This window comes from Camelina sativa, chromosome 11, assembly GCF_030686135.1.
Source record: "Camelina sativa cultivar CO46 ecotype springtype chromosome 11, ASM3068613v1".
Classification (NCBI taxonomy): domain Eukaryota; kingdom Viridiplantae; phylum Streptophyta; class Magnoliopsida; order Brassicales; family Brassicaceae; genus Camelina; species Camelina sativa.
In genome coordinates, this window is record NC_141890.1 from 42,063,009 (window position 1) to 42,089,368 (window position 26,360).

Genomic DNA, 26,360 nt, shown 5'->3' on the forward strand with positions numbered 1-26,360 from the left:
TTAAAAAATATAGAAAAAGGAAAATAATACCCTAAATTGTGAATGAATCGAGTAAGATCGTGAAACAGAAACAAGAAAGATTATGAGAAATTGGTGAAAGAGTTTATTGAAATAGAAGGAAGAGCGATTATGTTTTAGTTTTTTAGATTTTTTGTTTTTTTTTTTTTTTAAAAAATTATATAATTTTAAGTTTTTAATGTTTATTTTATTATAATTTTGAATTTTAATATTTATTTATTTTTAAAAATATATTAAAATAACCTCTACTGTAAATTCGTCTTAAGTCCCGATAAATCTGGGCACGACACTGAATAGTAGAACAAGTCAAAACTATTATAGATTGTTATGCATGATGGTATGAGTTGAGTTCTTCGATATAATTTATAACTCACTAGAAGATATCCATTTTTAATACTATATTTAAAAGGGAAACTCGGGTAACACCAAACAAAAAAAACCAACATACAAAAAATGGTCAGTATATATTAAAAATTACAAAATAATCATTACTAAATAAGCAAATAAAACTATAGGAATTTTTAAATCATAAATAATCATAACTAAGTAAAACCCTTAACAAATAATCTTCAAAATCACAAAAAAAAAAATGCAAAAACAATGTAAACTTAACTTGTGCGTAGTAGGGAGTGACTACTAGTTATTAGTACTCTTAGGCTATGGTTTAAAAAAAAATAGAACTTCTAATAAACTTAGTTATTTCAATAATTTCAAGATCTGATTTAAAGATGAGCATCTTCTTAACATCTCTTGTTAATTGTAACCTTAAGTCCCTGCTTCATTCTAAGAATCATATGATTCTCTGGTTGAATCTTCTGCCCATTAGCAACATTAATGTCATAGTTTTGTAATATCTCCACCACCACAATCTTCATTTGAATCATAGCTATATGTTTACCTAGACAACTTCTCGGGCCGCCATTGAATGCTAAGAACTTGAAGGAAGGTATATGTCTCAACGCTCCGGTCTTTGAAATCCATCTCTCTGGCTTGAATTCTAATGCATCCTCACCCCATATGGCTCTCATCTTACCCAACGCATAAATGAAGATCAAAATCTTCGAGTTTGCTTCGACTTTATGGCCACTTGGAAGCACATCTGATTTAACGGGAGACATACGCTCGATCGGAACTGGTGGGTTAAGCCTCATAGTCTCACACAATGCAGCATGTAAATACACTAACTTGTCCAAGTACTCGATTGGATCATAAGACGGCCTTTCTTGGCCACTACTACCTCTTGGTAGAATTGTGTCATCAATCTCTTGGCGAATCTTAGTCACCACTCTAGGGTTTTCGGACAAAATCCAGAAGAACCAAGTGAGAGCAGAGGCAATGGTATCTCTCCCAGCAAGTAAAAAACCTACGATAGTGTCTCTAAGGAATTTATCATTGATAGGATTCATGAGTTGGTACTTGGTTGGATCAAGCTTCATGTGCGATGTCAAAAGATCTTCACTCTCTCCATCAAGATGGTCATGATTAATCCCTTGTGATCTTTTTATCTCTTCTCTATTGGTTGATATGTATTCCGCACACACTCGATCGAAAACGACACCAGCTTCTGTCATCTTCTTCTCTATCCCAACTCCGATCCAGTTTTGTAGCTTCCACAAGAATCTAGGTTTAGCATGCCTATATATAACTCCTTCTCCTATATTGTTGAGAGCTGTAGCAGACTCAATCTCTGGCATTTCAATGGAGAGAGATCTAGGATCATCACACCCAGTTACCGTAACGATAGTTGTATCGTACGCAAACCTCCAGAACACATCTTGCAAGTCCACAGTCGTGCCTTCCTCTGCGATATGGTTAAAAAATGGAACAAGGCCGTCCTTGAGTTTACTTCTCGTGGTACTTATTGACAATCTTTGATATCCTTGATGGTTGATCATGACCTGAGAAGCTTTCCTCAGATTCTTCCATGCGTCCGAGTCCTTTGTGAGTAACGAATCTTCAAAGGCGTCAAAGACTTCTCTAAAGTCGGAACCTCTAGCGAAATTTGAGAAGCTTGAATTTAATAGGTAGTGAATGTTAGCCGGATCAACTGTGACCAGCATATCCATTCCAGCGAACCACGGTCCCTTGAATGGAAAAGTTAACCCACTGTTTTCAAGAACCTCCACGGCGAAGTCAAAGACACGGTGGAGCACAAACAAAAGACCTGGTATCATCCCCAACACTGGCCAGCTAATTATGATGAACCTGTAAAGAGGTTTCTTGAAGAGGAAGCGATGGAGGATGAGAAAGTAAATGATGGCTATGGACACTCCAATCACGCTAATTGAAGGCATAATAGAAGGAGGTCGATTCAGAAAGACAAGCAGTGTTATTTTAAGTACAGAAGAGGTTTATATACAAATTACAAAGCAAGATGGTTCAATATATAGTTAAATACAATATCATTGGCATTTATGATCACCTGACAGTTCGGTCAGAGATTTATGGCCCTAACAAGTAACTACGCTAATTTCTGCATTTCTTTTGCGTTTACTTGTGAACTAAAAAAGAATGGGAATTTGGCATCTACACCCACTTTCTCATAAAGAAATAACACCCACACCCACTTTATACTATCTATATACTTTCTCCCTACTTTCTTTCTGTAAAATTACAATTTACCCCTCAAAACTTTCTTCCACCCAAATTAACTTACCGATGTCATTTTTTATCTGTTCAGTACATTTATTTTTAACAATCGTAAAAACACAAAATCCCAAATCCCCCAAACTCTAGATCCCCAATTCTCTTCAACCCTAATTTTGCATTTCACCAATTTCGAATCCCTTGAATCCTACCACTCCTCCCGTTTGTCCCATTACCTCCATTTGAGAAAGTTTTCCCTTTAACTTGCCGCCGTGAACCGCCTTCGCAGATGGCAGAGACCCGTCGTCGCATAGCCAAATGTTCGGCCGACGAACCGTCATCTACAACTGTTGGTGATACTTATGGAGAAAAATCTGCAGAGTGGGATGATCGGCTCCCTCGTCGTCTGTTCGCAACTGGCCGTTTTCCCGACGCTAGGTTGAATGTTTACTCACGATCTGATTTCCTGAAGACAGTTTACAATGTCCTCAAAGGCACTCCCCAATTCGATACGATTCTTAGCTCAAGTCTGGGTTCTCTATTCAGGCTTCGTATTGGTGAGTCTCCTATCTCTTGCAAATTACTCCACGCTCTGATTTGTAGGCAGGTTTGTCCAAAAAAAAGTACGAGCTGTGGACTGTATTTGGTGGATACCCTTTGAGGTTTTCTTTAGTTGAATTTGGTGTTGTAATTGGCCTTCAATGTGACGAATTTCCGGAAGATTACGACCCCGAAGACGACCCTGCTCTCGACTCTGATGATGAATGTTACTGGGACAAGTTTATTAGGGAAGATCGTAAGGCGGCCCTAGGTGATGTGTCCACTATTTTTAAAGACCCTACTATAAGGGATTTGGATCGGAAGCTTCGGCTTGCGTTGCTTCTCATAGTCGATGGTGTACTCATTGCCTCCAGACAAACGCATAGACCAACTTGGAAGTATGTTGAGATGCTTGAAGACATCGACTCGTTCCTAACATTTCCTTGGGGCAGAGAATCCTTCTTGAAGACTATTTCCACTATGAGACCTGATCTCAAACCGCAATCCAAACCAGTGGCTAAAAGACTTAAACGGCAGGGCAAGGTTCTTCATCCAACGGACCCCTTGAAGAGTTTCACCGAGAAGTTACAACAGAAGTCCTTCCGTTTGCATGGCTTCCCTCTTGCGCTTTAGCTGCTCGCATATCGTAACATTTCTGGATTACGAGACAAGGTTCAAGGTGTTGGTGACAGCCACACTTTCCTGGAATGGTCTTCAGTTGGCCTACCAAAGAATAATCTACCTCTCACAGACGTCATATGTGTTTAGCATTATCCAGATGTAAGTTGTATTATGTACACATTATTAATCTTTGCATTACATTATCCACGTGGATACACACATTATGACATTTTGTCTATCACAACCGCAGCTATTAGTTTCTCCGTTTTTGGAAGCTGTCCAACAAGAAGGGATTGTTGAATCTGGTTGGGGAGAGTGGGACGATGAGATTAAAGAAAAAAAGGATTGCTTATATGGAAAGTCTCATTCAGGCAGGACATATCTTCATCAAAAAGGAATGGACAGGGGGTGATTGTTCTTTGCCTTTAATAAATTTACCAGATAAGAAGGGCAAAGGGCTTCATAGGAAGCACATTATTCCTAGGCGGAAAGAGATTTCTGCCAAACTTCGTGTCAATCACCCTTCTCCCAAGTCCAAATGCTCGAGTTCTAAGAGGCCCCGTATTATCTTCTCCAATACTGACGATAACGTTTTCGCTGATTTCAAAGCTGCAGTAGAGAAAGAACTTAATTCTATTAGGGATGCGGCAGATAGTAAGTTTAAAAAGTTAGAATCTGAGAACAAGAAACTACAGGCTCAGATTAACACCCTTCGATTCCGTAGGCGGTTAAGACTACCACTAAGGCGCACCATTACGAGGCCAGCATTCGTCTCAGGCGATGAGTTTACCTGTCCAAAAAATGCTGCAGAGATTGTGACGGTCCGGACGCCACCCCCAACTCCTCAACAATCTCCTAGCAAAGCAGTCACGTCTCCTGATGATATCCTTCTTAACCAACACGACTGGGAACAATATGTCCATCCGTTTGGGTGTACGATATGTAGTTGTTTTCAATCATCTGGGAGCTACTTTGTCTGCATCTTTATTCATCTTAATCAATTTATACAGGAACATTCTGTTCGAAACAGCCCGTCCGCTATGAAAGATGTGATTCAGGAGGTTTCAAGATGTCTGGACTCTTGCGTCAACCCCATTTATGGCACCGAGACTAAGGTTAGACATACTTTTACCTTTTCTATGAAACTTCGACTATCTTCCTTTTTGTTACCTAAACTACTTTTTGGAAAACAGCAATCCCCGGTATATGACACTGTCACCAAACCTATTCCCTTCGATGACCAATCAGTACATATCCCTTATCTTTCCTTCTTCAACATTTACCTCATTTTGCAAAACTTACACTGTCCATGTGGATACATTTTTCAATATATAGGCTGCGACACATATTGATCAAAACCAAGTTAACCCCGCTGATCATGTATCTCCACAACCCCTACAACATTACACCAGCTTGTTACAGGAATTTATAGGGAACTCCAATGTCAATCCTCAATTTACTGCTCCTAGCCCAGTCCTTGACGGTACACCCTCAGACGATATTGAGGTATTTATTCACCAAATTAATATACTTCCCGAGTAAGTCTCTATAATCAAGTATATCTGACTACTTAAACACTTGATGAGCTTGACGCAGAAAATTGACGCTGATAATGTGTTGGAAGCCACTCCCCTAACGTTAGCCATATGTGGTATTGAGGTAAGCATTTTCGATATTTTCCTATCATTTTTATCCTATCCACATGGACACCTCTTTTTGGATAACTGACATCTGAACATACTTTTACATATCCACATGGATATGCAACATCATTTCGATACTTTTTTTCTTGCAGGACACCAATGTTGACATTGACAGAGTTGTGCCGTTGAGGTACCGCATACAAATCTTACTTCCAAAACATTTAGTTCACTTTCTCTATTTTACCTCATATTAAAATTTCCCAACTTCCTTCATTAGGATTCTGGGTGTGAGTCCCCCCTACAGAGCAACGAATCTGACAGCGAAGACACAGAGGTATTGCATCCTTCTCTACTTGCCTAATATTTTGCTGCTAATAGTTTGCTGAAAATGAGATTTATTTCACCTCACAGAGAAATGCTACGCCCACAGACCTTGTTGATGTCAGTGATTCTTCGCCACCCAGACCTACACAAAAGGGTGTTCTCTTGGGACCAGAAGAGGCTCTTCTCTCGGTTGTTATGCGGATACCTCAACGTTCACCGTCCCATCTGCCTGATCTTCTACTCATAGTCGACAAAGATTTAGCATCCCTCATGAAAAAATCTTTGAAATCATGCCCAAACACGTAACTTCCTACACATCCTATGCCGTATTTTATTCGTGCTCCTTATAAAGCTAACTTCTGTCTATTCCAAATTATCCACATGGATAATGGGATGATATTATTTTAAAATGACAATTAACAATAGGATTTAGGTGAGTAGGTTTATAGACAAAGGAAACATATCTATCCACATGATATTAACCACACAGAAACATATCTATCCACATGATATAAACTCCCCTACTCAACTCATCCTCAACAAACCATCCACGTGGTCAATTATTGGTAGAAAATATTAGACTAATTGATATCCACGTGTTCAAGTATATATATTATACTAGTTTATTGGATTTTTGTATATACAACACAGATGTCCACACATTAGTGTACAAGTGGATGACGAGTACGTGAATACAACATCGTTGGAATCGATATCCATATGGATTACATTTTGTGGATAGAACTCACAATTATACTATCAGTTCAACTACCCAAATATACTATTACTTTCAGTTCAACATCAAACCATAACAAACCAACCACGTGGATACTAACCTTTCAACTCGATTACATTTCAATAGAATTCAACAAACAAAACCGTTCATCTCGACTACATTTCAGTAGCGTGGTTTCCAATAGTCGTTAACTATTAAACCAACCAAAAATAACCATATCCACAAAAACAAGCAGTAGTGGATACCTAGTTAATTTGTAAGTAGCAATGTAAGCAATAGTGTTCCCAATTACATCCACAAAAACCAGCAAATCAGGACACACCCAATTGAATACTATCCGCTCCTAAACCGGTTACCTTCACGCCAAGAAACCCAAAATATGTGTTCTCCGACACTACCATCCATCCAACTGTCTACAGTCATCATTATGGCAACGGGTTCGTACAACTTGTTCGAACCCTACTCAACTCATCCTCAACAAACCATCCACGTGGTCAATTACTGGTATAAAATATTAGACTAATTGATATCCACGTGTTTAAGTATATATATATTATACTAGTTTATTGGATTTTTGTATATACAACACAGATGTCCACACATTAGTGTACCAGTGGATGACGAGTACGTGGATACAACATCGTTGGAATCGATATCCATATGGATTACATTTTGTGGATAGAACTCACAATTATACTATCAGTTCAACTACCCAAATATACTATTACTTTCAGTTCAACATCAAACCATAACAAACCAACCACGTGGATACTAACCTTTCAACTCGATTACATTTCAATAGATTTCAACAAACAAAACCGTTCATCTCGACTACATTTCAGTAGCATGGTTTCCAATAGTCGTTAACTATTAAACCAACCAAAAATAACCATATCCACAAAAACAAGCAGTACTGGATACCTAGTTAATTTGTAAGTAGCAATGTAAGCAATAATGTTCCCAATTACATCCACAAAAACCAGCAAATCAGGACACACCTAGTTGAATACTATCCGCTTCTAAACCGGTTACCTTCACGCAAAGAAACCCAAAATATGTGTTCTCCGACACTACCATCCAACTGTCTACAATCATCATTATGGCAACGGGTTCGTACAACTTGTTCGATTGTGTCCCGTTATTTTGCACCTACCACAACGATTCACTTTAGTTTTCATGACCCCATTTTTCTGCAAACAACATAACACATCATAATTAAACGGTTACGATAATGCTGTGTACACTACCACGAAACATAACAAACGTCTACACACATTGTGTCCACTTACATGAAACTCTCCAACAGAAGGAATCCTACTCTCTTTTGGACGGCCAGCTGGTCGTCGAGCCTTAGGAGGGTATAAAACACGGTTCTTGATTTCAACAGGAATATCAGCGTCACTCGCTTCAGGATTAATTACCCCTTCGTAAGTCCCTCTCCATGTTTCTGTCTTGTAACAGTCACCCACCAAAGTCCCATATGGGATGTCTTGCGTATCAGCTGCTAGCAATGCATGCCCGCATGGTATTTTCAGCCCATCGTACTGCTTACAAGAACACTGCTTTATATCAAGCAAAACATGGTGCTTTCCGTTAAGTAAACCCACCACTTCATAACTCCAACTAGATAAACTGCCAACTTTGCTACCAGAAACACCAACCATGTTCTTCTGCATTTGTTTATCAACCTCCGGCGTAGTCAACCCTCTATGCTTCCCAGCTTTCTTGCGTCTCGCACTAAACCACCTACTTAACATCGCACGAATGTACTCGAGTAGTTCAACAATATGACAGCCTCTCCCCTTTCCTAACACATTGTTCAGAGACTCTGCAATGTTGGAGGTCATCAAATTGTAACGCTTCCCTTGGAAATAAGCCCTACTCCAATAAGCTGCTCCAATTTTATCCAGATAAGCGGCACAGTTGGCGTTTTTGGCTTTGATTTGTCTATAAACATCTTGGTAATCAGTTACCTTATAGGCAAACGCTGCATTTGTCACAAGTTTTGCAAGTCCTTTACTATGAAACTTCGAATTAACATTCCTGGCTAAATGTACTATGCAAGATCCATGATGTGACAAAGGGAACACCCTCTTCTTCGCTATGTATATTGAGCTGCACTTATCTGAAATTATGGTCAAGCTTTTACTATCTGCAATGATTTGTTCTAATTTCTCAAAAAACCACGTCCAAGCGTCGTCGTTCTCACTGTCCACAACAGCAAAAGCAAGCGGAAAAACCTGGAAATTAGCATCTTGTCCACTTGCTGTCAAAAGAACTCCATTATACTTCTCATTCAGATGAGTCCCATCCACAACAATCACACGCCTTAGCTTCTTAAAACCTTCTATGGAAGCACCAAAAGCCAAAAACATATACAGAAACTTTTCTCTGCCATCTTCAACCATTTCAGTTTTAATATCGGTTACAGTACCAGGATTCACTTCTTTTTGAACATGGAGAAAACAAGGAAGATCCTCGTAAGATTCATCATCAGAACCAAATATTCCCTCCAAAGCCTTCTTCTTCGCCCTCCAACATTTGCTGTACGACGCATCCACCCTTAATTTTTCTAATACCATCTGCTGGAGATCCAAAGGAGCCGGTCCTTTAGTAGGATCAATGTACTTCGCTTTGTACACGGCTGCAATCACCCTAGAGGTCACTTTCTTTAAGTACTTGTTCCTCGTCTCTATTGGGCATGTGTGTTCTAGATTAGCTTTTCTGATCACATAGTAGCTTGATTCCTTCATTTCACAACCTAGTACCCTCCAGTCACACCTATCCCCAGAACAACTAACTACAAACGACTCTTTCTTGGTCATCGTCTGCGTAAAGTGAAACATGTTCTTGATGGCGTATATAGCTAAAGTTATCTGGCAATCCTCTTTGTTTGCAAACACCTTACCCTTATAGATACCTTTCCCATCATCCTCAAACTCCAGATCCGGTATTTCTTCCCTAACATACTCTGTGTCGTCAAACAAAGGAGGAATATCAAACTCCTCGTCATCTATATCTTCTAGCTTGCGACCGTCCACTGCAGGACCAGGGACCTGTCCACGATCGTTTGACCAAGTGGTTATATCAACATAGTCACCATCAACATTTCCGACCTGTTCCAACCCACCACTTGTCCTCACTTTACTCTCCTCTTTTAAAGGAACAGCTCCCTTAACTAGCACAGTATGGTCAAAACAGGAGTTTGTGTTACACATAACCTCCACCACGCTCACCCGACCAAACTGATCGCCAATGAAGTTCTCCCAAAACTCTTTATCATAGCTTCTTGGGGTCACAACTAGATCTGTTACTACAGAATCTTCTTCCTCCTCTACATCTTCAAAACTATCCTCCATTCCCACACATTCTTCCACACAACATAATTGTGTTCTTGTCAAGCCACGACCAATTCCAACTTGTTCACCATTACTGCTCTTCATCTTCCCCTCAATTTCTGCCAACTCAGCCATATATTCTTCATCCACCTGGGTTGTCTCAAAAACAATTGTCTTCGAACCTACTGTTAATGCTTCTCCTAAAAACCCTTCTTCACTACCGCTATTACTAAGTTTACCAGAAGACACCGAACTACGTTTTTTGCGACTTTCCTCTCTCCAATACGAATCCTCAGCATTGTCGTTCATTCCTCTCTTCTTAACCTCCTCAAATGTTACAAACAAATTCAACCCACGGTTCTGCCTAAGCATCTCAATATAATACTCAAGACCTAAATTCGTTGTCACAACCACCGGAGGCGTCCTCACCCCCGTCGTCAATTCCATATACGTTGGGATGCGATAACTCAGATTTGCCTTCTTCTCCACCAAACCGAATTCCCCAACAACCGAAACTTCTAACTCTCCTAACGTTGTGGTGGCAGACAATGGAACAACACGCGACAAAAGTTTATTGTCAACTGTGAAAACCCAAACATCGTCCTCAGAACACCTCCACCAACCGGATATTACCACAATGCAACGAAGATCTTCACCCTGCAATTAAAATCACAACTTAATTTCACAGTCATCCACGAACGACATACAAAGTTGAATTTATACGAACCTATCCACAAAACCTTAAAAACCCTACCTGCGCAGTCATATCTCGTTCACGGGGACAAAAAACCTACATTCAACTTATGTTTCTTATGCACAAACAATCTTCCATCTTCTAATCTAATAAGCAGGAAACAATCCAACGGTGGGGAATAAAGCAACATAAAATAAGGTAAGTTTTACCTTCTATTGGTAAGAAGACAGAAATGTAAAAGGGACATGAACACATAATAAACTTGACAAAATATAGGGAGTTTTGAAAGTGGGTTTTCATGGAAGAACACCAAAGTGGGTCTAGATGCTATTATCCCAAAAAGAAACTATATATGTCAACGTTATTTTTTATATATATCATTAATTAATATCGTAAAATATTTTGGCAACATGAAATCACAAATTTTAACGTAAATAGAAACTAATTTATTTTCATTTATGTTTTCATTTTTTTTTTTTGTAGATTAACCAGACCTATGTTTTCACAAATGTTAACCAGACCTATGTTTTCATTATATATAAATGAAAATAAATCAAATGTTTTCATTTTACGTAGGTCTGGCATTTGATTACCCGGGTGAGGTGAGGTCTATTCAAATTCAAATTTTCGAGTTTTGAGGTTCACGTTCTGTTCGTCTTTTAATATGTTTGGTTTGAGTTTGGTTCGGTTTTTTTCCGAGACATGGTCAACAGGTCTGTCAATTGATTACCTTGGATGAAGCTTCTGTACTACCTAGCTTGGTATCGGTGTACTATTTAATATATTCATTTGTATTTTATTGGCTTTGTGAAACTCTTTTTCAATCATTTTGAAATATGCACGTTTTTTTGAATTATTAGATCTTATTATAGCTATCAAAATCCATTTGGTAAAGGCGTACAGTACACCATCATAATATGATGGTGTCGGTACCACCTACTATCCACAAATTGATGAGACTAACTTGTGGACGATTTCTAAAGGGCCATCATTTCAGTAGACCCATATTGGATAATAACCAGTATCTTAGATCTCATAATGATTCGAGAAATACATCAAAGATCACATGCCCCAATCAGTTTCTGCAATGAAGGAGAAAACTAAAGGTGTTCAGAGTTAAGTCACATGCTGTGATTGGAAAAGAAAAAGAAAAGATGTACATAGACATAGATTTATTGAATATAACTGTGTAACTTTCTAATCGATGTCTTATCATATATCTTTAACTATCTAAACAAGATCCTTGTCCCTGAGCTTGTGTGTGTGTGTTTTTTTGTTGGTGGCGTTTCCAAACGTAGAAAGATCATTTTTAAGTACATGGATAGTTATAGTCACTGATGTTGCATTAAACTAATCCAGTCTAGTCTAGTATAATCGTAACTTTTATAGCCAGAGTCGGCCAAGAGGTCAAGTAGCCAAGAATGGGCTTGCGGCCGTTAATAATAAAATAAAATGTCGACCTTTTTTTTTGTAAAAGTTTTCTTTAGTCCATAGGTCTAGTTGAACTGATTTTGACACCACATATTAGGTTTTGAAACCCATAGCTGCAAATATATTTGGCTTATAGCCTTAGAAAGTTCAGTGTCGGCTTTGCTTATAGCCATTAGCCAATACTATGGCATGTCAAACTGATCAGAGCCGCCAGGTTTTAGAGTGAACTGGAGGGAACCAAGATGAGGATGACCTGATGGATGCAAAGTTGTGTGTAACTCTCTTAGACCCTGATTGACTGTTATTTGTGTTTGTAGAGACTTTGACATTAAAATTTTAGCTGTAGAAAATTTAGTTGTAAATGTTTTGACTGTAAAAACTTTTACTGTTAAAATCTGATTGTATACTAACAACTTTTAAAGTTGTAGCTGTTATTTTATTTTATTTTTTATTAATAATAAATATAAATTATGTCAAAATATAATTCATAACAATTTAATAACAAAAATAAAGTTTATTAATGATAAATTAAATTTTTAAAATTGTATGTCAATAAAATATGTGATTTTGTTTAAAAATTCTGTTTTTCTTTTGTTTTTGATGATTAATTTTTAATTGTTTTGAGTATTTTTTATATTGAGTAGTTATATGACCAGTCAAAAATCTCATTAAACACTAATTAATGTATTGTTTTGAATGGAGAAAATCACGTTTTAAACCTTCAAAATATCACTGGGTAGCACTTTAAACCTCGAGAGAATTTCATTAGCACTATAAATCTTTAAAATGATTTTACTAACACTTTAATAATTAAAATCAACAAATTTTAGAAGAAAAAAAATTAAAATAATTGTTGAAATTTTAAAAAATAATAAAGTCATAAAAGCTTGATTAACAAATAAAATGATTTTACTACTTTTAAATGCTTTTAAAGTCTTAGAAGATATCAACAGGGGAACGGTATAATGGGCTTTAAATGGATACTTAGGCCGGTTAATAGAAGTAAACGATCATGGCTTTAAATTGGTACTTAGGCCCAATAACAGAGCAAAGACTTGTTGTCAGTTACGAGAATTTTGTAATTGTTTGTTGATGAGGAAGAAGATTATAAAAGCATATGTGATCGAGCGGGCGCCATATTTCTTTTTTTTTTCCTTTCGCAGTTTCTTCACTCGGATGTTCTCCTTACCGGCGGCGATTGATCGGAGGAATAGGTTGAAGCGGAATCTATTTTCTTCATTTGAAAGAGGATGAAGATAGTTGTCGAAACTTTGGAGGGGAGTCGCTTCGAGATCGAAGTTGAACTCAAGGATTCGGTACGTACAAATCTTCGTCTATCTGCTTCTAAGAACACACTACTCGAATTTCATAATTCTGGGAAAATAGTTTTGATTGGTTCCTTGTTCCTTACGGTGCAAGTTTGGTTTCATTGATATGGCGGTGATTAGGGTCTTCTCTGTTCAATCATTTTTCTTGTCGCGTGATCGATACAAGCAAGGCACTCTTCATTTTTAAAAAGTGTGGTTTTATTGGCCACATTTTTGGTTTGTCGCATGGCGTTATACTCAATCTTGCCTTCCAAGGAACTTATTTATTAAAGCAATTTCTGGTTGCTATATGTTGTCGCTACCGACAAAGTTCAGAACAGGGCCTTAATCATCACTGTGTGTTATTTATTTAATTGGTTTTACTGTTTTATGTAAGTTTATAATAAATCTTGAAATTGACGATTTATTGAACGGTTTCGTTTCTTAATGCTTGGAATCACGAGTCTGTTTTGTTTTGTCTCAGGTTGCTAAAGTGAAGAAGAACATAGAGGACTTGGTCGGAGATAGTACATATCCTGCTGCACAACAAATACTTACTCATAAAGGGAAAGTGCTTAGAGATGAAACAACAATGGAGGCGAACAAAGTTATAGAGAAAAGTGTTATTGCCATTATGATGACCAAGGTGCGTGCGTTTAGGGTTTAGCAGAATGGGTTATGGTTTTTAAAACTTCAAATAACAGAATCCAACATATATAAATATAATAATAAAAACGTAGGATAGAAAAGAGTAGTTTTGGTGAAAGTCTAATTGTTTGGTATTGTGTGTCAATTAGTACCAATCTTTGCAACCTTTGGTGCAATCATCATCCGCTCTTGAAGTCGACGAGTGTGATGATCCATACAATGATCCATTCGGTGGGTTCGAGCAGTGTACGGAAGAAGACTTTTCCAATGTCATGGCAGACCCTAATCCCAATTTGATGGACATGTCATTTCTCGAGAACTCGCCGCCTCCTCTGGACTTTTCTACATTATCCATAGATGTTGACGAAACTAAGTTGTTGCACAAATTTGATCTTTCAGTCGCTGATTACGACATCAACGACGAGTTCGATGAATTGTCTTTTGTGGACGATGGGTTTACCATATCTTGGGACATGTTCGAACCTTCGAATGATGATGATCTCAACGAAAACATCAACAATGATGTCCTAGGTGAGATTGGTAATGATAATGGTAATAACAATGTTGGTGAAATTACAACACTTGAAGTGAGCACTCGAGTTTTCAGTGATCCTAATGGTCCAGACTTTGAAAGTGGTGGTACATCAACAATCGATCTTCTGGTACCGACAACCTCTGATGAAATGCTCGTATGCTCTTGTTGCAAAATGCTCCGAGAATTAGTTCATATCAAGGGTATAAATATCTCTCATTTTGTATTTTGGAATTACTGACTTATCTTTTGGTTGCAATATTAATTGGTTTTATGTATATGATTTTATATAGATGGTGAAATGAGTACACTGGAAATCTTTGGAGGGATTGGTTTCTTTTGCCATGCGATTTTGCTGACTCAATGGTTTGCTTCTGATTCAACGGAACGTCAATCTCAAACATTTCATCTGAAAGATTTAACGATGGAAGAAGTAAAGAGATTTATAGAAGACTATTGTTCCGAGAGAGTAGCAAGTGGGTTATCACTTGTGCAAGACACTAATGCTACTTTCTATCAAGCAATAAGTGCTAACTCCATCTTTAACCAGTTGCCGCCTATGTTGACAATACCATCACCCACCGATGTTCCAATGTTTTTGGGTTCGCCTGATGAAGCTCTAGATGTTCCACTTGTGCCGCTACATGTTGGACCGAGAGAGGAAACCACCACTGGCGTGCCAAAAGAAAGGAAAAAACGAAAAACGCCTCTCGCAACACAGGTTTTGTCTCTGATTTCTCAGTTTACAACCAGTTAAAACATTATATGATTTGTTAGGGTTACCTTTAGATTGGATGCATGTTACTTGCAATACAAGGAAAACTATTAAAAGTAGACTAATTATGTTTAGATTTTAGTTTAAAAACATGTTCATTGTGTTAGAATAATGCCTTTGGCTTTTGGTAATCTGATTACATAGAGATTAATGGCTGAACTTATACCGTACACAAGATTATACCAAATATCTTATTATAGAATTGTAACTACTACTCTTTCTAAAACCAAGGTGATATAGAATTTATCAGGTTAACATTTGTATTATGTTTATTGTGCAACAAGAAAAAAAAATTTATTGGTTTTATACTTTTATTAGAGAGAGAGATCACTAATCTTCGGTTAATTTTGTGGTGTTATATCTTCTATGTACCGAGGACAAGAACAGAGAGAAAGGACAAAAAGATTGACACTGAAGGATATCAATATGCTTTTTCATCTCCCAATCGAAACAGCGGCGAAGCAGATGAATCTTTGTCCGACAGTTCTAAAAAAGATATGTCGGAAAGGAAGTCTAATGCGATGGCCTCACCGTAAGGTAATTGAATCAAATCACTATAAACCACTTTCAATTTTTTATAAAAATTGTTTTAGTTTTTTTATATAGTTTAACAATGTATCTGTTAAATTGACTTGTAGATAAAAAGTCTCCATACAAAAATAACGTCATTGAAGAGTTTGGTACACACAGCAAAAAATGATGAAGTGAAGGCTCGCACTGAAGCGGAGATTGAGCGACTTCAGAGACGGGTCGATAAGATTTGTAGCGACGCACTCAAAAATATGAAATAAGTTATTTTTCATTCAGAATTTGGGATTTCTCTCTTTGTAGAAATTATAGAGCTTTTGGTATTTCACAGAAACACAAAAAAGACAGACTTTTTGGTTATATTTAATTAGCTGCCTAAAATTGGTAAGCTGGTTGGTTGTTGTAATGTGACAATGGCCACTAATAGTTATGAATTAATAAAAACTCAATAAGAGATATCAAGGATAAATCCAATTTAAACAAAAGAAACCCAATAAAAACATTCAGTTTTATGGTTTTAAACCTAATCAAATTTTAACCGAAAACTTGAAAAGAATACAATAAGAAAATGGGTTTCTAGGTCAAACCATAGACAAAACATATCACTTATTTCGCTTTGGTTTGGCTCGGTTTCTTTGGTTAAGTTTTTTTTGCCCACCCCTACTGCCAACTCCAGCTTCCTCTTCCTCACGAATAAGTTCCTCTTGCATTTTTAGCACAATAACTTCTTGATGTGCAACCTCAATTTTGCTATACACACAGTTGTCAGAGATACTAAATTTCAATACATAAACACAACAAGGACGAGCACAATGGCAAACCATATATATATAAAAACATATTCTGCAATGTTACCTAAAGATATGGAAAAGAGCACATATCTCCACAACTCGTCTACCCAACTCAGTTAAATGCATCTCATCATGCTCATAGGATTCCTTGTCAAACTCTTCTCCATTATTGCCAGCCTAGATTTCCATCAAAGAAAAAAAAACCAAATTTCTCAATACATGGAACTTTCTAGAGTAGATAATAATTAGTGCAACAAATCTTCCCAAACGGAAAAATATATATATGATCTATGAAGCCGACCTTTATACGGTTCTGAGGACCTCTCTCATCTTTTGGAGGCATCGGCTCTAGAACAGCTCTCTCTAAGAGCAACAGCACATCATCGTCTAATACGAACATATCTTTGTCCACACTAACAACCGGAGCTGGCAGTTCTTTGGCTTCTAACATTCTTGGAGCTTTCTTGTTCTGAGTTTGCCCTTCAAGATCCTTCAACGCACTATACAAGTAATCCATCACCAGAGTGGATGTAACTTCCTTTTTTATGAAAAAGCATTTCACAACCCCTGTCAGGATTACGTTCATTTTCTCTCTAGACGTCCCACGCCTAGAGTCTTGGTCCATCCCTGACCAGAAAGCACGTAAGCTGCAACCAAGAATGATATAACAAGAAATAAGAAAAGTAAGTAAACAATACACCAAACGCTTGATAGAACACTCCATTCTAACATAACACCAGCTACATACCATCACAAATAGCATCCAATATGATTCTGTTTCTGGAAGCTGGAGGAGTTAGGAGTACAAGTTGCAATGTGATATACCTTGTCCATCTTGCCTTGTCCTCCATCAACTTCTCAAGCTTGCTTCTTTTCTCTTGCACAAAACGTCGGAAAATAAGCTCTACATTTGGCAAATACACCCTAACAAGTTCTCTCCTGTAATCATTATCAAGGCACCGAAAAGGTCGGTCCACCCTCTCTCTGCAAGGACCAATTATAGGGATATTTTATAATCCACAATGCATAAATCAGTGACACCGGATGAAAGAAAGAATATAAACTTATCACATATGTTTAAAATTAATTGGGAGTACATAGAGTCAATCTTGCATTACCTGATCACCTGAACTTGAGCAGTAATTGTAAGAGAGTTAAAATCATCTATGAACCCATCCTTTAAGTTCGGTAACTCCATAAACTTTTTCCATCCCCAATCATGCTCTTTCTTCCAAAATTGGTGCAGCGTATCTGCTTACAAGAGATGAACTCAGTTGTCTGCCATATTTGAAATGGAATCAAGCAAACGTAGACTAAAAAAAAATCACCTGAAAACTTAGACCTCTTTGGATCTTTATTCACCACATACATTGTAAACTGAGCAAGATGACTCCAGCCTATAGTGTCCAAGATGGCAAAAGAACATACATAACCAAGTATCCAGAGAGAGAGAGAGAGAGAGAGAGAGAGAGAGAGGAAAGGGACAAAAAATACAAACCTGGAAGAAGTTGATCATAGTTTCCAACACAGAGAAATAAGGAGAGAAAACCGGAAACATCACATCCCTCGGGATAAACTAAAATATACCTGACATATCACATAATAAAAGTAACAAAACAAAATCCTAAAAACCATAACACCAAGTGTTTGTTGCGACAAGGTATTAAGATGAGAAAGATCAAAAGAAGCCATGTTACCATTGGCAGCCGCCGACTTCAAAAAGACGGCTACGGATCGGCTTTTTGTCGATTACTGAATATTCCTCAATCTTACATGTATGTTTTCCAAATAATTCAGAGAGTTTAAGGCCTGAGGAAAAAAGTTATACATTTAAACTGCTGAAACACACAAAAGTATAATAACAAAGCACAAAACCAAATAAAAGAAACGGAGAGTAACGCAAAACACCTACCATAGCCATCATCCACCTGATCAGTCTCTGCCATTCGTAATTAAATATCTCTTTTCTTCAAACATTTAAAAAAAAAAAAAAAAAAAAAAGAGAGAGAGAGATTAACGATTAGAGAAAATAAAATTCTGTGAAAACGTAAAAAAAAATTGTGATATTACATGATTTGACAAGTTCCTAGACTAAAATATCGGGTTCGCTGAAAATTTTCAACTGGTTTGATCACTAAAATGAACAAAAGAACAAATTTCTAATGTATTTCCGTGAGCCAAACAAATCTGTGGCTTTAAATCGAAACCCTAAACCCTACATCAATCCATGTGTGAAAAACCCTAAATTCCAACCTTAGAATAATTTAGAGGAGAAATATTTTATTTTCTAATCAACTACAAAAACTTAACAAAACCCAGATGAAACCAACCAACGCTCGGAATATCAAAATCGATCTCGATCGGATTGACAAGGAAATTAGAAAATAGTGAGCAGAAGACGAAGAAAGAGATGAACCATAGAAACTGTGATGATTCTGAGAGCGTAGACACTCAAAAAAAGTATTTCTCAATTATGACATAGGATGATTATAATGTTATAACAAGGATAGAAATAAACTACAGTCCTTACAGATATAAAATTTTAGATAGAATATATTTTATTTGCCTAAAATAAATTATATTCAACCTAAATAGATGTTTTATTTTTGGTATGACTGTTGTAAATTTTATTCTCCACTATCCTAAAGAGTTTGCCATTTTTATGTAACTATCCCCAATTAATAATTGTGAATTCCATAGATACAGTAATTAATTTGTTGGTCAACATAACCGGTTTACTATCTAAACTCTAGAATGTCCCCTCAATCCAATGGCCGGAGCACGCAGATGCCAAGACACGTCGTTAAAACCATGTTGAGCAGACCGCAATCACAACAATGATCGAGATATATATAATGGTAGAATCAATTATTTTTGTGGACAATACATGTAGCTACTTTAAAATGCAAGTAGAAATTAGTGACGTGAACTCAAAATCTTTAAAAATCTTAGGGGAGGTATTGGTTTAGGATTTAGAAAGAATTTTAATGATTTATGTTCTTGCTGATTGTTAAAATCATAGAAAATTGAAAGTTAAAAATGAAGGATTCTAAGAGATTGTTTAGAAAGTTTTTTAAAATCTTGATGATTTGTTTTTTCTAATCTTGTAAAATCTTTTTATTTGATGAAAGAGTTTTCATGACTTTTGTTATGAAGTAAATGATATAAAATCCTAAACCAATAACATAAAATTTGAATTCATTAACAATCCAAGATTCTTTTGTTTTACTTGAATAACATAAAACTTTTAATGACTTTATAAAACTCTTAATCCAATAACACTAGATTTATCAAGATTTTAGATAACTTTTTACAAATCCACAACCAATAACAACAAATTTTTAAAGAATTTTTAAAAGTCTTATTGAATAACAACATATTTTACCTAACTTTTAAAGTCATTAAATTTCTTTCTAAATCCTAAACCAATACCTCCCCCTTAATTAACTAATAATGTTAAGTTATGAAAGTTATTGGTTTGAGATTTGAATAGAGTTTTAAAAACCTTAAATGTTCTGTAGAACTTGTTGTTATTAGATCAAGATTTTGTTAAACTCTCTTTAACATTAGTGTTATTAGTTTGTGATTTGTAAAAAATTATTTAAAATCTTAATAAATTTGAGTTATTGGATTCAGACTTTTAGAAAATCATTAAAAAATTGTGTCATTCAATTAAAACAAAAGAATTTAGGATTGTTAATGAATTCAATTATTAGGTTATTGGTTCATGATTTTATACAATTTTTCACAAAATAAAATCATGAAAAGTATCACAAAAATACAGAGATTGTTTGAAACATTTTATAAGATTTTAGAAAACTAATCAACAAAACTGTAGAATACTCTCTAGCAATCCTTCAAATTTTTCACTTATTCACTTTTGATGATTTTGTTCAAGTCTTCAAAATTTTTTTATAAATTAGAATGCAATAACACCCCCTAAATACAGAGATAAATAAAAAATTGTTTAGCAAAATACCATTGTTTAGTGCAAGCGAAGTATCTCTAAAAAAGAATGTTGGATGAAAAATGAATGCCTGATTTTTATTTAAAAAAATAGATTTTTCTCTTGGTACTAATTATTCTTCAAGTATTTCTGATTTTTGTTTTGTTTTTATGATTGACTAAATTCACATATTTATAGGTGGAAAGATGTCTTTATTCTTTGAATTACTTTTAACTCTTTATCAAAGTAGAAGCGAAAGCATGAATGACAAGTGGGACACTTACTTTTATATAGTACGAACGACAAATTTTTACCGCCACTTATCATGCATGCTTATGATATTTATCAAACATGTTCGTGACACTTGTCACACATGCTCGTTTTTCCGTCACTTGTCTTCTTCCCGCTATCACTTATGTATGAGTGAAAACCTTATATTTTATCGCTATATATCCCACAAAATAATAAACAGTAAAAAATATGTGACAACTATAAAATCACATACTAGAAAGAAAATAATATTCCTCATAAATTACTCTAAACCAATTTGTCTAGATTGGTTTGAATCATCAAATTTTGGTTAATTAAAAAAATTAATGTTTATGTATTTCTATGAAATTAATAAACCAAATCGTCAATAACAAATGTGACGCGTTTCTATGAAATCATTTTTAAAATAGTGACTTTGGAATCAACACATGAATTATTTAAAAGATATATCCAAAACTTTGGAGCATCTTGAACGCAACCAAGTTTTTTTTTAAGCAAAACCATAACTTATTTTTGCTTAAAAGTTTTTTTCTACGAAGTTCGGCATTATGATATCCTTTTCAATGAAAGGAGGTTACTAAAGCCTTCCCAACCTTCTCTCCACATCTTTCCTTTGTCCCGAGCATTGTCAAGCGCAAAAAAAAAAGCCAAGAAGTTTGTTCTCCCTTGCATAAATCTGAAGATTATCGGCATTATAATCCAGCTCTATGGAGTAGTAGTTACCGAAACCTCTTCAAACAAGTCATATCTGACCTTCAACCACCAATTACCTTCCTCCTTGCCAATGAGCAGACCAGCCCATCTTGTCTCTTGGCTTTGAAAATCCTCTCAACGTCCCATTATCAGCTGATAAGGACTATCTCCCATGTTCCTGCTTTGTGCTTGAATATGGCATCAACTCCCCTTGAAGTTGCTTGTGGTTTGGTGCTTTATTGCCCAAGTCTCCAATAGTTCCTGGATATGTTCTTGATTTATCTATCTTTTCATAATGCTTTTTATTGTTGTACCAAGCTTTGCTTTGGAAAACTCTTAACCTTTGGAACTCCTTGTCTTGTTGATCGAATGAATGCAAGATCTATTTGTCCAAAAAAAAAAAAAAATTGCCTCAGAGTCTATAAATTCATAGACTCACTCGAACAACTCGCAAAATCATAGTTATCAATTATCACACCACCAAGAAATCCCTTTTAATTGAATTTTTATTTTAAAAATTTGGTTCTAATTATAAGTATCAGGTACCAAAATTTATGGAAACCCAAAAGCACCGTCAACTAAACGTGGCTAAATTTAATTGTTACCCAATTAAATAAATAAATAAAAACAAGTATACGATGATGTCCCACAAAATCAACCTAAAAAGGTGAAAACAAAAGCAAAAAAAAGTACACAAAAAACTATAGCTTAAGCAAAATCGTATGAAAACATTTTAATTTTATCAATCCTCTCACAACAAATCGTAGAGGAGCGTCTCCAACTACACACCACCACATTTGCATTGATCCCAATCCCCAAAAAAAATTCTGAGTTCTCTTCAATTTTACCATATTTCTTTCTTCTTCGATCCAAAATCAGGAACTTAGAAAAAAAAAAAAAAAAATCAAGATAGAGATAAGAGAAAAATGGGGGTGGCTCAAGCGATGGAGGCCCTAACCGAACGAGCAGGTTTGATGAAGGAGTCTCTACAAAAGAGCCAGACCATTACCGACAACATGGTCGGAATCCTAGGTTCCTTTGATCACCGTCTCTCGGCTCTTGAAACAGCCATGCGTCCCACCCAGGTCCCTTTCTTCATCTCTCTGTTTTTGGATTTTAGGCACTTTTTTTTTTTAGGTTTGTTGGAATCTGAGATCGGATTTTGGATTCTTTGATTTGGAATTTTGGCTTCTTTTTTTTTTTTTTGTGTGTGTGTGATTATTGTGTTTGTGTAGATAAGAACACATTCTATAAGGAGAGCTCACGAGAATATTGACAAGACATTAAAAGCAGCTGAGGTTATATTGGATCAATTTGATCTCAGTAAAAAGGTTTGGTCTTTTCTCTTACATTCTCCCTTATGCACGCTTCTCCTTTTATTTGCTTGTCTTTCAAGTAATCATTACTTTCCCCTGACTCTGTTAAGACTTCTTTGATGTTTAACATTTCTCTGTCCAAATGAAACATTTGTCGGAGAATGCATCATGTAAACAAAAATAGCAAATGTCTCTTTCTTATGCAGTGAACCCTTACTTCTTCTGTTAGGAGTCTAACTGATTAGGCCACTTATCTCTATGTATGATTATCCAACTTGCTTGACCCTAACAAGTGTCAATATGGAGAATTCTAGGTTCATGTTGTAGTCTTCTCCGGGTAAGAGGCTTTGAGGTGGTTGTATGAATTGAATGACTAAGATAAATAGTAATTTATATTAAGGTCCACAATATTTGGTAAGCTTTTGCCTCTAAGTATGGTTAATCTAGTTTGTTGTCAAGCTCTTCTTTAGCTAGGAGGTCACATTGTGACATATTTTGTTACTAATACAAGCTCTGTTCTAGGTAAGGAGAGTTTTATCTTCAGATAAATCTGAGATCACTTTCTTTCTTGTGTGTTTGAAGCAGAATTAATGACTAAGCTGAATAAAGATTGATCTATTTTTGTTTGTCAGGCGGAAGCTAAAATACTGAGAGGACCACATGAGGATCTTGAAAGTTACCTGGAAGCAATTGATCAACTGAGAGGAACTATCAAATTTTTCAGCAACAACAAGATGTTCAAGAGTGCCAGTGGAGTTATTAGTCATGCTACCGGTTTACTCTCTAAAGCTCTATCAAAGCTAGAGGATGAGTTCAGACAGATACTGCAAAACTACAGGTTCTCTTACTTTAGATTATACAGATATTTACACTTGTGCCTAATCAATGAAGCTAATTTTCTTGATTTTTTAAGGATTGTTTCTAACACTTGATCTTTTCTTTCAACAATGTTAGCAAGCCAATGGAACCTGATCGACTTTTCGAATGTCTTCCAAGCAATCTGAGACCATCGTCAGAAGGTGAAGGTGGTGGTGGCGGCGGCAAGAGCCATGACCCGCATCACAAGAGCTTAGAAAACGCTATTTTTACAGTCCCAACAGTCATTCCCCCGAGAGTCCTCCCTCTGCTTCATGATTTGGCTCAACAAATGGTTCAAGCTGGTCATCAGCAACAACTTTTTAAAACTTACAGGTCCAACTTTTTCTTTATTTGTTTCATTCTCTTCTCAGTTCTCTCTCTATAATTTCATGAGATGTATACTAATCCATGTTAGTATATGTAATTTACTAGGGATACTCGAGCTGCGGTGTTGGAACAGAGTTTGCGAAAATTAGGTGTGGAGAGGCTTAGCAAAGATGATGTTCAAAGAATGCAATGGGAGGTCTTAGAGGCCAAGATTGGGAATTGGATCCATTACATGCGAATATCAGTATACAAAACTATTCCAAGAAAAAACAATATTACCTTTCATATATTAGTTACGGTTTCCTTCATTGACACGGCACTTGCTTTGGGACAGGTGAAACTGTTGTTTGCTGCGGAAAAGAAAATATGTGACCAAATACTCGATGGTGTTGAGTCTCTAAGAGATCAGTGTTTTGGTGAAGTCACTGTAAATAGTGTAGCTGTGCTGCTTAGTTTCGGGGAAGCTATTGCTAAAAGCAAGAGATCGCCTGAGAAACTCTTTGTTCTGTTAGATATGTATGAAATAATGAGAGAGCTTCAGCCCGAGGTAACAGTTTAACGTCTCACACAAAAATTATGTGTGTTTACTGTCACCTAATTGTTTTTCATTTATATAGATTGAGTTGCTCTTTGGAAGCCAACCTTGTACCGAGATGAAAGATTCTGCGCTGAATCTGACAAAGCGATTAGCACAGACAGCTCAAGAAACTTTTGCTGATTTTGAAGAAGCCGTTGAAAAGGATGCTACAAAAACCGCGGTTATGGATGGAACCGTACATCCTCTTACTAGCTATGTCATAAATTATGTCAAGTTCTTGTTCGAGTAAGTAAACTTTACGTATGCAACAGAAATTGACTGTGTTTTTTGTTGGACTAATTTTTTGGAATTTTGGGAAACAGTTATCAATCGACGTTGAGGCTACTTTTTCAAGAGTTTGACTGTAAAGATCCTGATACTGAGCTGGGAGCTGTGACAACGAGGATCATGCATGCTTTACAGAACAATCTGGATGGTAAATCGAAACAGTACAAAGATGCAGCATTAACTCAACTTTTCCTCATGAACAATGTTCACTACATTGTGAGATCTGTCAGGAGGTTAGGTTTTGTGCTCTGATCTTAACAGAACCAAAGCCTAAAACAGAATCCTGAATTAGAATTTTTACATTTTTGACAGGTCAGAAGCAAAGGATTTACTGGGTGATGATTGGGTTCAAATTCATCGAAGAATTGTACAACAACATGCAAATCAGTACAAGAGAGTTTCTTGGGCAAAGGTTTACTGAAACGTTTCAGGTTTATGCTCTAAAACTTATTTATTAGTATTTTTTGTCTGAATAGCCATTTCCTCTACAGATTTTGCAGTGTCTCACGGTTCAGTCTAGTGGGAGCGGTCCGGTAGATAACTCAAGTATATCAAGAGCATCAGTAAAAGACAGATTCAAGACTTTCAATTCTCAGTTTGAAGAGCTTCACCAAAGACAATGCCAATGGACTGTTCCGGACAGCGAGTTGCGTGAATCTCTCAGACTTGCTGTTGCGGAGGTCCTTTTACCTGCCTTCAGATCGTTTCTAAAACGTTTCGGGTATGATCAGAAAACACTTTTCAACAGATTTTGTTTCGTGCTCCTCATGAAAGTAATAAAAATGCTGTTGCTTTGGTTTTGTTATATGTCTCAGGCCGATGATAGAGAGTGGTAAGAACCCACAGAAGTACATAAGGTTCAGTCCTGAGGATCTTGAGCGGATGCTTAACGAGTTCTTCGAAGGCAAGACTTGGAGTGAGCCCAAGAGATAAATATGTATGAATGTTTGTTTCCATTTTGTTGTACATTCTCTTCTTTTTGTTTTGCTCTTTATATGTTAAGGTCTCAACTTTTCTGAAAGGTTTTTTTCTCCTTTTAGATTTCTTTTTCTTCGAACTGTAACATTGAATCATTGATGAAGTCATGTTTTTTGAGCTGTAAAAGTGAATTGGCTATATCCCGTATATTTAAATAATAACTATTTCAATGATTCAGCCCTTTTGCATTTTCGTAGTATCAATACTAAATTTATCAAAGTTTTATACCTACGCATCCGCCTGAGTTTATACAATGCTGCAGAAAATGTTAAACTTCTTTAGTAAACTCTTCAAGTTGCAAGAATAAATACTAACTTGCTAAGTCAGATTTCTTTTAATATAGTGTTTAATTTTTATAAATAGTAGAAGTCGCAACTAGAAAAATTACAGTTTGAAAGAAGAATTCAAACGAGAAAAAGGTCATGATCATGGACATTAGACATGATTTTATATAATTAGTGCCAATTGATTAGGTTTGTATATGGACTATGGTGTAGTAGAGTTTATATATATGATCTATGCTATGTATCTTGATTTATGCAAATCTTATCTAGATTATATGTATTGTAAAATTGACATTCTGTATGTAAACAAA

General features: G+C 36.2%; 4 protein-coding genes and 1 pseudogene across 11 annotated transcripts; 2 read left to right on the plus strand and 3 right to left on the minus strand.

Moving 5' to 3' along the window:
• Positions 1–465: 465 nt before the first annotated feature.
• On the minus strand, positions 466–2,480 carry LOC147935276 (alkane hydroxylase MAH1 pseudogene; annotated as a pseudogene). The gene has a single exon (XR_015570667.1). The product of XR_015570667.1 is annotated as an alkane hydroxylase MAH1 pseudogene (transcript).
• A 5,085-nt stretch (positions 2,481–7,565) lies between these two features.
• LOC147935277 (uncharacterized) lies at positions 7,566–10,572 on the minus strand. Its single transcript, XM_087472936.1, has 3 exons — positions 10,561–10,572; positions 7,743–10,463; positions 7,566–7,658 (listed from the first exon to the last, which is right to left on the minus strand). Exons 1-3 carry the CDS (start codon positions 10,570–10,572, stop codon positions 7,566–7,568), a joined length of 2,826 nt encoding a protein of 941 aa, XP_087329062.1.
• Positions 10,573–13,015: 2,443 nt separating this feature from the next.
• Positions 13,016–16,183, plus strand: LOC104728818 (uncharacterized). Its single transcript, XM_019232085.2, has 6 exons — positions 13,016–13,247; positions 13,723–13,884; positions 14,036–14,621; positions 14,712–15,139; positions 15,581–15,730; positions 15,832–16,183. The coding sequence occupies exons 1-6, from the start codon at positions 13,182–13,184 to the stop codon at positions 15,982–15,984; spliced, it is 1,545 nt and encodes a 514-aa protein (XP_019087630.2). The 5' UTR covers positions 13,016–13,181; the 3' UTR covers positions 15,985–16,183.
• On the minus strand, positions 16,178–20,622 carry LOC104725745 (TNF receptor-associated factor homolog 1b-like). 7 transcript variants are annotated; one of them, XR_015571780.1, is made up of 10 exons: positions 18,929–18,997; positions 18,425–18,479; positions 18,210–18,321; positions 18,011–18,099; positions 17,841–17,909; positions 17,631–17,763; positions 17,261–17,496; positions 16,814–17,159; positions 16,577–16,689; positions 16,178–16,471 (listed from the first exon to the last, which is right to left on the minus strand). XR_015571780.1 is itself a non-coding variant. In XM_087473873.1 (10 exons), exons 2-10 carry the CDS (start codon positions 18,456–18,458, stop codon positions 16,324–16,326), a joined length of 1,203 nt encoding a protein of 400 aa, XP_087329999.1. In that variant the 5' UTR covers positions 18,459–18,479; positions 20,492–20,622; the 3' UTR covers positions 16,178–16,323. The 7 variants fall into 7 exon arrangements, 4 of the variants coding, with proteins under 4 accessions (XP_087329999.1, XP_087329998.1, XP_087330000.1 ...); XR_015571779.1 differs by having other exon boundaries at positions 18,843–18,981; XM_087473873.1 differs by lacking the exon at positions 18,929–18,997 and adding an exon at positions 20,492–20,622 and having other exon boundaries at positions 17,338–17,496.
• A 1,442-nt stretch (positions 20,623–22,064) lies between these two features.
• Positions 22,065–25,891, plus strand: LOC147935278 (exocyst complex component EXO70A1-like). The gene is made up of 11 exons (XM_087470913.1): positions 22,065–22,506; positions 22,657–22,752; positions 23,370–23,575; positions 23,692–23,928; positions 24,028–24,166; positions 24,257–24,469; positions 24,540–24,745; positions 24,823–25,020; positions 25,100–25,199; positions 25,279–25,508; positions 25,603–25,891. The coding sequence occupies exons 1-11, from the start codon at positions 22,348–22,350 to the stop codon at positions 25,718–25,720; spliced, it is 1,902 nt and encodes a 633-aa protein (XP_087327039.1). The 5' UTR covers positions 22,065–22,347; the 3' UTR covers positions 25,721–25,891.
• Positions 25,892–26,360: the final 469 nt, after the last annotated feature.

What these genes read in the sequence shown, in the direction of transcription:
- LOC147935278 (XM_087470913.1), top strand. Translation starts at nt 22,348, where the DNA reads ATGGGGGTGGCTCAAGCGATGGAGGCCCTAACCGAACGAGCAGGTTTG. An exon ending in CAGATACTGCAAAACTACAG is followed by an intron (nt 23,576 to 23,691) that starts GTTCTCTTACTT and finishes CAACAATGTTAG; the next exon opens with CAAGCCAATGGAACCTGATC. An exon ending in CAACTTTTTAAAACTTACAG is followed by an intron (nt 23,929 to 24,027) that starts GTCCAACTTTTT and finishes GTAATTTACTAG; the next exon opens with GGATACTCGAGCTGCGGTGT.
- LOC104725745 (XM_087473873.1), bottom strand. Translation starts at nt 18,458, where the DNA reads ATGGCAGAGACTGATCAGGTGGATGATGGCTATG. An exon ending in GAAGTCGGCGGCTGCCAATG is followed by an intron (nt 18,100 to 18,209) that starts GTAACATGGCTT and finishes GTGATATGTCAG; the next exon opens with GTATATTTTAGTTTATCCCG. An exon ending in GCTCAAGTTCAGGTGATCAG is followed by an intron (nt 17,497 to 17,630) that starts GTAATGCAAGAT and finishes TGGTCCTTGCAG; the next exon opens with AGAGAGGGTGGACCGACCTT.
- LOC147935277 (XM_087472936.1), bottom strand. An exon ending in TTCATGTAAGTGGACACAAT is followed by an intron (nt 7,659 to 7,742) that starts GTGTGTAGACGT and finishes TGTTGTTTGCAG; the next exon opens with AAAAATGGGGTCATGAAAAC.
- LOC104728818 (XM_019232085.2), top strand. Translation starts at nt 13,182, where the DNA reads ATGAAGATAGTTGTCGAAACTTTGGAGGGGAGTCGCTTCGAGATCGAA. An exon ending in TTGCCATTATGATGACCAAG is followed by an intron (nt 13,885 to 14,035) that starts GTGCGTGCGTTT and finishes TGTGTCAATTAG; the next exon opens with TACCAATCTTTGCAACCTTT. An exon ending in AAACGCCTCTCGCAACACAG is followed by an intron (nt 15,140 to 15,580) that starts GTTTTGTCTCTG and finishes GGACAAGAACAG; the next exon opens with AGAGAAAGGACAAAAAGATT.